Raw genomic sequence first — 12491 nt, 5'->3', positions numbered from 1 at the left:
TTTTTGTATTTTTAGTAGAGACGGGGTTTCACCGTGTTAGCCAGGATGGTCTCCATCTCCTGACCTCGTGATCCGCCCGCCTCCGCCTCCCGAAGTGCTGGGATTATAGGTGTGAGCCACCGCGCCGGTCACGAGCCCTGTTCTTACTGACCTCATGGTTTAGTGAAGGAAACAGATATTAATGAAACGCTCATGTTAATGAAATAATCTGAATTGTGGTAAGTGACCCAAAGGAAAAGGGCAAGCCATATTACCATACAGGCACCAAGGTGGAAGACCTGTACAAATGTGGACTAAGTTCTGTACAGAAGAGACAGAAATTGTCTAAAATGTTCAAATCTACCTTGTGCATATCTATTGGATTTTTAAGAGTGTCTGTGGCTCTCTTAAAATCACCCGGTCCCCCATGGCAACCAACAGACACAATAACTAACAGATGCAGAAAAAGTGCCCCATTCATGTCGCACTAGATGTTACACTTCAGCCAAAGTCTGGGATAGATTCCATGCTTTCTCTCCTAAATGGCTTTCCTTCCTCTCACTTCTCTCCCACAAAATGCAGTAATTCCACCAGAAGCTGCACATAACCTACAACTTAAATTTCCCAAATACGGCTTTCTCTTAGTCAATTCCTTCCTCATGAAACAGACAGAAGCTCTGACTTTCTCACAGTGGACATTCTAGTCCTCACTCTGTTACTCAAGGATCTACATGCTCCGGAGTCCTTGTGGTCCCACCTCCCATAGCCCTCGTGCAAATCCTGTGGGCAAAGAAGTATACCTACCAGCCTTGGAATGACCTTGTTTATCTCCCTTCTCTGCCTCTGTTCCATGCCTTTGCTCCATGCCATCCAGGCATCTGAAGTGACTTTCTTGCTTGTCAGCAAATGACGCCTTCCTTAAAATAAAATTGTCAACTTTTCAGGTATTAAATAAAACACTGACAATACAAATAATACTTTTACTTTTTTTGAAAGAAACATTTGCAATACAAACAATGCTTTGTTTTAAACATCCATGTTTGGCAAAATAAAAAGTGATACTCCTATGTTAGTCCTCTTACTAAAAATATTTTATTTCGCTAATCTTTTGAATTGTAGATTCAGGGAAGCAGAGACCTACAAAGAAGTCTGCCTTCAAAGACCCTGGCCTAACTCCATTTGAGAGAGAAAATTGACCCACATGTGGGAGGACTGTCCTGAGGCTCCTGTGAGGCCAGGCCAAGAAACCTTAAGATGGCCAAGAAACCTTAAGATAGCCAAGAACGCTTTCTCCTGTCTGCTAAGATTGCCCTCAGAGTTCTGGTTTCCTGTCTGAGGACCTACATCTTCTTTCAGCCATTGGCTGGACAGATGTGGTCTACCCACAGGGCTGTGGTCTCAGCCTTGCAAGCCTCTGTGGAATAACCACATTAGAACATGATGTTCATAGGAAAAATTATCAATGTATATAATGGTGATAATATAATTTTGAAGTCCCTCAACTCGCTGCCTTCTTTTACATTTTCTTATACTTACCTTTCCCCCAATCTTTAGAGGTTTCCAATTGTCTCAGGGAGGTTTAGGATTGTTACAGAGGGAATGCAAAAAAAAAAAAAGAGAGAGAGAAAAGATAAAGAAGAAAAAACAGTTAATTATCAACTTCTAAATAGGATCTGGGGGCTTTTTGGCCAGGTAGTAGCTTAAAAGCTAGGCTTTTAAGAGAGAGAGAGAAAAAATGTTCTAGATTCCTTGATCTTGGAGGTTTTTGTTTGTTTGTTTGTTTGTTTTGTTTTGTTTTTGAGATGGAGTTTCACTCTTGTTGCCCAGGCTGGAGTACAATGGCACAATCTTGGTTCACTGCAACCTCTGCCTCCCGGGTTCAAGCTATTCTCCTGCCTCAGCCTCCTGAGTAGCTGAGATTACAGGCGCCCGCTACCACACCCAGCTAATTTTTGTATTTTTAGTAGAGATGGGGTTTCACCATGTTGGCCAGGCTGGCCTCACACTCGTGACCTCAGGCGACCCGCCTGCCTCGGCCTCCCAAAGTGCTGGAATTACAGGCGTGAGCCACTGCGCCTGGCCAATCTTGGAGTTTTACACAAGGAAAGACAAGAAGAAAAAGAGGAAACCCCCTCCCCGCTATTCATCCCAGGGGACTACCTAGGGAAAAAAGAAGAGAGAGGTAAGGGAGGCCACATCTAATCTTCCTTTTCCTGATCCTGCCCAAAGTGAAGAGGTTTGTTAAGCAGAGAGGGGAAAGTCTGAGGGCTTTGGAGTACCGCATCTTTGGGACCCTGGGAGGAGTTCACCTTACCGGTTGCCTGACACCACCCCGGAAGTGGCTATATCAAAGTTTAACTCAATAGTACAGCATAGCTTGCAGGGAAAGGGGTGAAATATAATTTCCTGAGCTTCCCCCAAGACCAGTATGGAATAGACTGGACCAAGGAGTTCCCACATACTCCAGGGAAGAGGCCTGGAAAGCAGCCGAGCTGGTAGCCACCAGGCTTCCAGGCACCAGCCATCACAAAGGAGAGGTGAATCAGCAGCAAGGCTGGGGAGAGGCATTCTAGTGAAGAGCCAGATGGAGGATGTAGGGTCTGAGAGGCAGCCAGAGTGGCGTCTGAGTCATCAGGGAAAACAAGCAGGCCCTGCCAAGCCAGGAGAAACCAAACCACAGGTACTATAGATATAGCCTCAATAGCAGGCCCTCACACAACTCCCAGGATTGAGCCCATTTCACCCTCAAAAGAAGTATCCAGGAAGTATCCAGACTACCCACCCACAGCAGAAATCTGCAAAGATGCAGAAGATACTGCATCGATATGAGGACCCCACCTCTTCTCTGTCTCTATGGGGTCATTTAGCCACAACTCCATCAAAAACCCAGACACCATCTCAAAAAAATAAAAAAAGAATAAAAAAAGAATACAGATATCTAAGATGCTGAGCATTATTTACGTAAATGGATGGACCATTTACATAGTGTGCCTATTTAGGTCGCTGACACCTGTAATTCCAGTGATTTGGGAGATCAAGGCAGAAGGATTGCTTAAGCCCAGGAATTTGAGATCTGCTGGGGCAACAAAGCAAGACCACCATCTCAACAAAAAATAAAATAAAAATAAATGGCTTATACCTATAGTCCCAGCTATTGAGAAGGCTAAAACAGAAGGATCCCTTGAGCCCAGAAATTCGAGGTTGCACTGAGCTATGATCATCCACTGCACTCCAGCCTGGGTGACAGAGTGAGACCCTGTCTCAAAACAAACAAACAAACAAACAAACTGGTGCACCAGATTATTTTCCCCTCTGTTCAGTGATTGGAGACTCATAAAGAAGAGAAGAACAATTTTAGAGAAATGAAGATGCTACATCTTCTTTGCACATCTGTGGGTAGGGTGAAAAAAATCTGCAACCCTTCACACATACTAGTGTTGCCAGTTTTTCTCGTCCTCCTCCCCACTCTGCTAAATTTGGTGCTGCCTGGGCTGCTCAGTTTCTCCCATCCACCCACACCCAACTGTAGAGAAGAGCGTGGAGGGTCCAGACTGGATCTTTGGGATTTCGATGCAAAACTGTAAAAAATAAGGGAGGAATAGAAATGACATAAGCCACATGGGTACATTCTAGGGAGAAAAGAATCAAAGCCAAGCTTTTCTTGCAAGAGGCAACTGAGAGTGGGGGCCCTTGATGTGTTCAGAGGCACCAAGTGGGAGCAGGAAGACAGCCAGAGATAGAAGGAGAGAATGGGTGGATGGGAGAGCATGCTACTCTGGGGAAAGAGGGTGAGAAATCTTGGTTTTGTTGGATATTGGAGAAGATAAGAGGAAAAACATTTTGATAAGAACTGCTCCAACCTGGTGCTATGACACACACCTATGGTCCCAGCTACTTGGGAGGCTGAAGCAAGAGAATCCCGTAAGCAGGAGTTCAAGACTCACCTAGACAACATAGCGGAACTCCATCTAAAAAAAAAGAAGAAGAAGAAGAACTGCTCTAGATTATATACTTGTATCTCATTTTTTAACAGTAGAATTCCTATCAGGACTTTGCTTCTTTGAACTCTACCCACTCAGGCACTGAACAACACAGACCTCAGCTTTGACAGGTTTACAAACACAATGACCCTGTTAATACAAGAGATGTATTAACACACAGCAGAGATTCTCAATGGGGCAGTGATCTGTCTCCCAGAGGATATTTGGCAATGTCTCTAGACATTTTTGATAGTCACAACTGGAATATGCTGGTGGCATCTAGCAGATAGAGTCTAGGGTGCTGCTAAATGCCCTATAACGCACAGGACAGCTCCCAACAAGAAAGAATTACCCATCTTAACCAAAATGTCAACAGTGTCACAGTCGGGAAACCCTGAAATAGAGAAATGGAGGAAGGGCAGTTGTTTCCTTACAGCTTCCCTTTCCAATGACAAAATAAAAGACAGCTTTGTTTCATTTGAAACACGTTTTCAAGTGTGTGATATTTATTCTTAATCAGCACTACATACATATAATAATCTCAGCCAAACCATATAAATCAGTTTCCTAAAACCCTTTAAGGTAGAAGAATTCCCATTGAAGAATTCCAGATCCTGTCGAAAAAACAGAGTTGGGTAAAGAAGACTCCAGAAAATTTTGGAAAATCTTTGTAAATATTTGTATTTTCAATATGAAATACAAAAATATAATAAAACTAGAATACCAAATAAAATAGCTATGACATGTAAGACACGCTCATTATGGGTAATCAAGTTACTCTCTATGCTTTGCTCATGGCTAGAGAGAATCTTCAGAATCTACCTTATATCCTACCACGCCCCTCAAGAAACTTTAGCTGAGGTGTTAATACTTTTGTTTTGCCTTCTTGCAGATAAGACATTCACTAAGAAGGATTATTTGGAGTTAAGGGTGTTGGGGACAGTGGGATATTTCGCCTTCCATCCGGACGCTCTATAAATGCTTCTGGATTTTTATTTCAATCTCCCTGGCCCCTCTCTCCAACAGCCCTTCCAAGTTCTATCTCTGCACAGACAGCCCCAGAGTTCAATCCTAAGGACCCACCTTACCTGGCTTAAAACAACAATACACAAACTAGATGTTTTATATTCTGGTGGCCATTTCGAGTCAATTATTTGATAAGCCACCAGCTTTCATTTGTGGCTGTATATCCAAGGCAGTTTTCCAAAATTCAGTTACATGTTTATAAAATAAGTACCAATGTCTTTAGAACTAGATAAAATACAATTTATTAAAATATTTTATCTTTATACATGTGATAAGGAGTGAGGGGTTCACTCCCTCATTCCATCCCCAATCTTGCCCTCTTTTAGATGAAAGGCAGGAGGCAATTGCCTAGGAGAAGGCTACCAACAGCCCTGGCCTAGGCATGTCAATGCAGGCCTCTCTACTTCCCTTGGACTTTCAACTGTGAGTGCTAGGATACCAGGCCAGGCTGTTCCTAAAGACTCTGAGCCCAAGCAGTGTAGCTTTGGGCCTAGAGATGGGGAGGTAACCCTTCTTGCCAGCTTTGCTGAAAACGTGGAAGCCCTGTGGGTTCTGACGGATAACGCTCTTGGCTTGGGCCTTGATGTTCTCATAGCAGGCATCATAAAGTGGTGAGGGTCCCTTTTTGTGACAGTGGCAGAGAAAGCCAGACCAGGAAAGGAAGACTATAACAAATCCAGCAACCCCATCATGTTCCCCACATCCTACTCTGCCAATGTAACCCACTGGGCACTCCTGAAAATCAATAATTGGGAAGAGGTTTAATTATTTGGGCAGGTAGAAAGCGGAGACAAGATAGAGAACTGTGGATTATTTATGTTAACAGGATTTCATTTATAGCCACAGACTGACGTGCTGCCTGGATATTTGGTCATAACAACAAGTGTGAAAACATCTTACAACTTTGAAATCCGTTTTCCCAGCGTCTACGACCACCCATAAAAAACTGAAGATGTTTGTATCTAGCCTACATCTAGATCACAGATTACGATCGATGAGCTTCTGCTCTCCTTGGCTGTCTCTGTCAAAAATGAGCTGCTTGTGACAGATGCACCCCCGCCCAGGGTGAGGATTGGAAACCCCAGACCCTGACTCTTTCCCTTTCTCCTTCCTCATCTGACTCCTGAGCTATTGCCTTTTCTCTGCACCTAAGCTTTCTGCAAAGCCCAGGCCTAGCCAGCTAGTTCCGTGGTCTGCTCTGATTTCCCTTGTGGATTTTAAATTCAGAAGTCTAGGCTCATTTGTTAGCAACTTCTCTGAACACACCATCTCATTTATTTGCTCATTCATTCATTCGTTCATTTATCAAACATTTAACAAGTGCCTTCTGCATTCTTCTATATTTTCTATGCACTAGGGAGGCAAAGACAAATAAAATATTGTCCAGTCTTTGAGACTGTTTCAGACAGGTAAACAAACAGGAATAGTAAATGTGTTATGAGCACTACAATGATTATATGTATTCATATATACAGGGTACCATAATGGCCTAAAGGAAAAAGAGGCCAGTTCTGTGGGACAAAGTCAGGAGGTGAAGGTTGGGCATTAAATATATTGAAATATTTTCATTTGAACTTAGGCACTATTATTGGAAGATGAGTATGTTGATATGGTGAACAGAGTTGGCTGCCAACTCCATGTCTTACTGCTCCCTTTTCTGTATCACAAGAGAACATTGGTTTGGTTCAGACTTCAGGTCTCAAGTAGCAATGTACTCTGGGAAGGAGGGTTCATCCCCAGACCCAGGGGTATCAATGTTGCTTAGACTAAGAAAATTATATATTCCTTGTGACTGTGAGAAAGCCTTAAGAAGATACCTTATGGTGGTGATTTACAGGAAAGCTACTTGTAAAAGCTTTCCTCCCTAATATTAGGTTGGTGCAAAAGTAACTGTGATCTTGCAACTGAAAGTAATGAAAAAAACATTTTACAAAAAAAAAAAAAGAAAAAATACACCTTCCTGCCTTTGGATGTTGAGATATTTGGAGCTACAGCAGCCATATTGTGACCATGAGGCAAAAGCCAAAAGAATTGCAAAGAAGCTAACCCAATAAAGTCCTGTTTATAAATAAAGGGCTATTGTGGGAGTCGCTGGCTCCTCCTCCAGGTCAAGTTTCTACCCCTCTAGTCAGTTCTCCTTTCTGGAGTTCTACTTGGTCTCCAGGTGCAGCCTGTGCCCTTCTCTGCTTGAATAAAGTTCTCCCATGTTTCTTTTATGGACCCAGCTTTCTGCTCTTTGAGGCTAAACCTAACCATCATTTTCATCTCAAAAACATCATGGAAGCTGCTCAGAAGTTGCCCTATTAGGAGTGACCACTTCCCAGAATTGGGCTCTCCCAAACCCTCACCACTGGAAAAACTGCTTAGTGAGAGGTGTATCCTCCGAAGATGACAATGGAGTGAAGTGCTTAGGAATGTGCAACTGCAGCCAAAGCAGCTCTGTTTGGACCTGCATTCTTGAATCTCAATCCTCATTGATGTTTTCCCACCTAGAGCTTTGTTGCAATAGGGGGCTTTGAGCCAGCTCCTTTCTGGCTCCACCTGAGTCTCCTTGCTCCTTTCTGAGAGTTTGGAAGAACTCAAGAGCATCACCTATCCAAACACCACTCCATTATTCTCCTAGGGCCTGGGGAAGGAACTAGAAGGTGACATGTCGATCTCCAACCTGCCATGAGCACAGCCAGGTAGGTCTCCAGCTCCATACACCTTTTCTGACTACAGGAAGTGCAAACTTAAGTGTGTGCCAGCCAGGCTGAGTAACAGGGTTCTTGGCCTCAGGAGGTCTTAGCTGTGCCTTCAGAGAATGGAAATCAGCTGGGCCATGGCCTGAAGTCCTCTGGACTGGTTATTGTCAACTGAATGGAGCATGTCTCTAGGGTTCATGGTGAAAGGATGGATCTGATCTAACAACAAAATATCCTGAGTACAGAGCAGAAGATGAAACAAGTGAATGGCTGCACAACATTTCCAGTTTTCTTTTTACACTCATTGTTTTGTATGTTTTTATTTGTTTGGTTGGTTTTGAGATAGATAGATAGATAGATAGATAGATAGATAGATAGATAGATAGATAGATAGATTTGGGGTCCCACCATGTTGCCCAGGCTAGTCTTGAACTCCTGGGCTCAAGTGATCCACCCAACTCGGCCTCCTAAAGTTCTGGGATTATAGGCATGAGTCACCATGCCCAGCCTACACCCATTGTTTTGTTTTATCACTCTAAAACGACAAGAGTGCACTGGAGATGGAATGGATATGGCAAAATAGTTCAAAAGGAGGGGGATTGAGAAATAACTGAAGTCACACTGACCTAAGGGCATCAACTGTATCGTGCTCAGATATCCAGGCCTTTAAAGTTCTCTTGCAAGAGCAGACCGAATTTGAAAAAAAAAAATTCTTTTTTTAGAGACAGGGTCTCTGTCTGTCACCCAGGCTGGAGTGCACTGGGATGATCATAGCTCACTGCAGCCTCAAATTCCTGAGCTCAAGCAATCCTCCCACCTCAGCCTCCTGATTAGCTAGGAGTACAGGCAGGCACGTGCCACCGTGCCCAGCTCATTTATTTGTTTATATTTGTAGAGACAGAGTCTCACAGTGTTGCCCAGGCTGGCCTTAAACTCCTAGCCTCAGGTGATTCTCCTGTCTCAGTTGGTGTTACAACCGACTGTTGGATTACAGGCGTGAGCCAACACATCTGGCCTTGAAAATATTTGTACCGAAGGAGTTGGACATTTTAAGGTAAAAATTTGTCCACATTTTTGTCCACATAGCCTTGTCAATGGCCTTATTTGATCTTCAAATGAAATGTTGAAAGTAAGTTTTCTGAACATTTAAGGTCTCTCCTCACCTTCTACCACTCCAATTTTATTTTTTAAAATGCAGTTGGATTTAGAGATCTTTTTTTTATAATGTAACTGAGTGCATAATGCTTAACATCAAACAGTACTCTAATGGGCTAAATGGGGAAACCAAGTTATCAATGATCAAAGGAACTTGCTTTCCCACCAGTCCATCAGAAACAGTTCTGTCTCATGAGTGTCCAGCCCTATGAAAATGATCTACATTTAAATATTAAAAAGCAAGCACATTTCTCTTCCCTCTACTCACCAGAAAAAATGTAATAAATAACTCAAGGCCAGGAGATAACCCCTTGCAATGCCATGTTATAGGTTGGTGGGTGCTGATTCAAAAATATGCCATAACAGACAAGTTATGGAATTAGTTTCTAGTTGCAGGTTATAGTCTTCTTATTAAGAGACAACATAGTTTTCCTTCATCATCTGCCATAAAGCAAGCCAATGTATGGGTTAAAATGACTGAATGAGTTTAAAACTGGTGAAGAAATAGGAAAAGACATAGTAGTGAATGGTTGCTCATCAGAACGAAGAGCGGTAGAGATAGGAGTGATGGTCTTTAAACACATTCATTAATAATTTGAGGAAGGAAGTGAAGTTCAAGTTTGTGATGATGCAATATTGTTCCAGTTACTAAACATCATGAAGAAAAGAGAGGAACTCTAGATGAATTTAAAACCCAATGCAAGGACAATAAGGGGAATGAGATGTAACAGCCTTCTTGTAATTATACTGTATGTATTGTTAGTCTTTAGAAAACTTTATTTTCCAAGTATTTTATATTAAGGAAACACTGACATTACCCAAGAGCTCTTCAAAGTAGGCAAGTATCAGTAAAACCAGAATAATTAGAAGTGACTTCGGATGAAAAAGCAGTGGAGTTTGGGGATTTTAGTGAAACGGTGTAAGTCTGAAATCTGCAACAGGAAGACTGCCTGGAAGAACAAAAAAAGTGGAATGTCACTTTATGTAAAATTGTTTTCACACCTTCAGTGACCATTTAGTAACAGAGTTACGCACTTGGGGTTAAGCCAGTGAAAAAGAAGGGAAATTAGAAGACTTTGACACTAATGGACAAAGATATTGATACTTTGTCCATTGGATACATTTGTCCATTTGTACATTGATACTTTACCCATGGATACATTTGTCCAAAGGTTCAAATAATTTCTCTGTTTATTGGAGAAAGAAATAGATGGATGAGGAATCACTTGGCCAGGCAGGAGGAAGGCCAGAATCAGGCTGGTGAGAAAAGGGGCTCAGTGTGGTCGGAGATCAGAGGAGTCAGGTAGGCTGGATCCAGTCCCAACACTTGACTGAAGAATTTGAACTTTAGTCATTTCTAGCGTTGTTCGTGACCTGTAGTGTGCTCTTGCTAGCTGGCTGAAGGGATAAATGAAGCCATTGATGTCTCCTTGAGCAGGCAACTGACAAGCTCCTTTTTTTTTTTTTCGTTAGGGAAGTTAATTTAAGTGGTATGTAGGAGGAATGAGGGGGATAGGGGACTTATTACAAGAGTTCCAGTCAAAAGCATGAGGTCAGTTACTGAGGTAATCCTACTACGTGCTCAGCATTCCACTAGACGCCTCACATCCTGCTCCCAATAATTATTTAATCTTAATAACAACTCTTCAAAGAAGAAAGTTTAGTATTTCCACTTTACTGTTAAAGAAACAGGTTCAACTGGGCGCAGTGGCTTACACCCAGCACTTTGGGAGGCTGACATGGACGGATCACTTGAGCCCAGGAGTTCGAGACCAGCCTGGGCAACATGGCGAAACCCCATCTATACCAAAAATACAAAAATTAACTGGACATGGTGGCACACACCTGTAGTCCCAGCTACTTAGGAGGCTGAGGTGGGAGGATCACTTGAGCCCAGGAAGTTGAGGCTGCAGTGAGCTGAGATCGTGCCACTGCACTCCAGCCTAGGCAAAAGAACAAGACTGTCTCAAAAAAAAAAAAAAAAGAAAAAGAAAAAAAAAAAGACAGACAAGAAAAGAAACAGGTTTAGGAAGGTTGAGTAACTTGCCGAAATGTAAAAGGGGTAAAAACAGGCTCTGTGTCTGATTCTAAAAAGGAATGCCTTTAAAAATAAAAAAAAAAAGACAGACAAGAAAAGAAACAGGTTTAGGAAGGTTGAGTAACTTGCCCAAATGTAAAAGGGGTAAAAACAGGCTCTGTGTCTGATTCTAAAAAGGAATGCCTTTAAAAATAAGGGGGAAAAAAACCCTGTAACACGTTGATACTCTTTAAATGAGAATAATTTTAACAAGGGCAATGACAGAGAATGGAAAGGAAGGAAGAGATTTCAGCAGAGTCAGAAGGATGTGGCAACTGAAAACAGTATTGGGACAAGGGATAAGAAAAAGTCAAAGTTTCTGGCCTGAATAACAGTATAAAGTGTGAACTCGGATTTGGAAAGGAAGACAGGAAATTAAGTTTTGGACTTATGTTTGAAATGACAGCAAAACATTCATATAAGAGGAGGTGGTTCACTTTATCCAAACAGGTGTAAAGATCACATGGGGGAATAGGGGTCACCCGCAACACAGGCAGAACTGGAAGCTTCGCTGGCCAGGTCCATGTTAAACTCTGACCATTCTCTGCAGCTGTCCAGCCTTTGCACAGGCGGCACGTTTGTCTTCAGTTTTCAGGTTTCCCCATCCTATTTCTTATCTTCCAGTGCCTCTGGCCTTCTCTGTGTCTCCCTCCAGATTGAGCTGGAGCTCTCTTCATCTTAACCTTTGTGTAGTCTCTGAGGTCTGAGGCCATCACTATGTTTGACCCTCAAAAATATTTGTTGACTGACTGGCTTATTCCTGTTGTTGCCCTGGAAAAGAATTACCCTGCCCGATTAAGTCACAGTTTCTTCCTTCTTAGAGCAGCGTAGTTAACAACCTCAACACCAGGAAACTGTCTTCCTCATCACATACCAGGGTATTATTCATGCAGTTTACTCACTGTAAAGAGTTCCCTTGAAATAAAGCTAACAATTAGTCAAAGATTTACACATTTCCTAGGGTCAGTCAACTTTTTAACAAAGCCCACTTTTAGTAGTGGTGGTGGTGGGGGGGGACGCTTCTTTGCCTTTTCTGTTCCTGAAATACAAAAGTGATGGTAAATGCTTCAGAATTTCTCTATGAGAGGATCTCAGGCGCTGCACTCACGCTGGAGTTGGGGGTTGACGGTCCTTTTCTTGAACCAGCTTTTGCAGAAAAGTGGTCCTAGTAAAGGGTATTTGTGTGGGAGGAGTTTGGCTTGCGGGCGGGGAGTATTTGGATAATACTGGAAGAGTCTCAAATGCATCTCTTGCCTCCTTTTGAATAAGATACTTTTGAGGTCCACCCACCTGCCAAATTCCATTCTATTTTCTTCCCACAGGGAGTTTCCCTGATTGGGAAGGGCCTGTATTTCCCGCCAGCGTTAGATGTGCAGGTCTGTTCACTGGGGGAGCCCAATTCCCGTGAGGATTTAGGGGTCACTGGAGGGCCGGAGCTTTCTCCTGGAGGGGATTTTAAGGCCGCTCAGAGCCACCACTGGGAGCCACCCTTAGCCAGCGCCCCAAGCCGGGAGTGCGGTTCTCGCCTGGGCAGCCTGACTCGGGGTAGGCGAGGGCGGTGAATGGAGACCCGGGTGTGGCGGGGGCGGG

General features: G+C 43.0%; 1 protein-coding gene across 1 annotated transcript in view; it reads left to right on the top strand.

Annotated features, from left to right (window-relative positions):
- The first annotated feature begins 2563 nt into the window (after positions 1–2563).
- Positions 2564–12491, top strand: part of RASA2 (RAS p21 protein activator 2) — a 140401-nt gene continuing 130473 nt past the window's right edge. Inside the window, exons 1-3 of the mRNA XM_011958220.1 lie at positions 2564–2659; positions 5952–6050; positions 12224–12446. Coding sequence (XP_011813610.1) covers positions 2564–2659; positions 5952–6050; positions 12224–12446 — 418 coding nt within the window. The remainder of the gene's footprint in view (positions 2660–5951; positions 6051–12223; positions 12447–12491) is intronic.

The sequence above is a fragment of the Colobus angolensis genome, unplaced genomic scaffold (genome assembly GCF_000951035.1).
Source record: "Colobus angolensis palliatus isolate OR3802 unplaced genomic scaffold, Cang.pa_1.0 Scaffold46, whole genome shotgun sequence".
In the NCBI taxonomy this organism is placed as follows: Eukaryota; Metazoa; Chordata; class Mammalia; order Primates; family Cercopithecidae; genus Colobus; species Colobus angolensis.
Note: the sequence above shows the minus strand (reverse complement) of the source record. Positions and strands in the feature narration are given on the sequence as shown.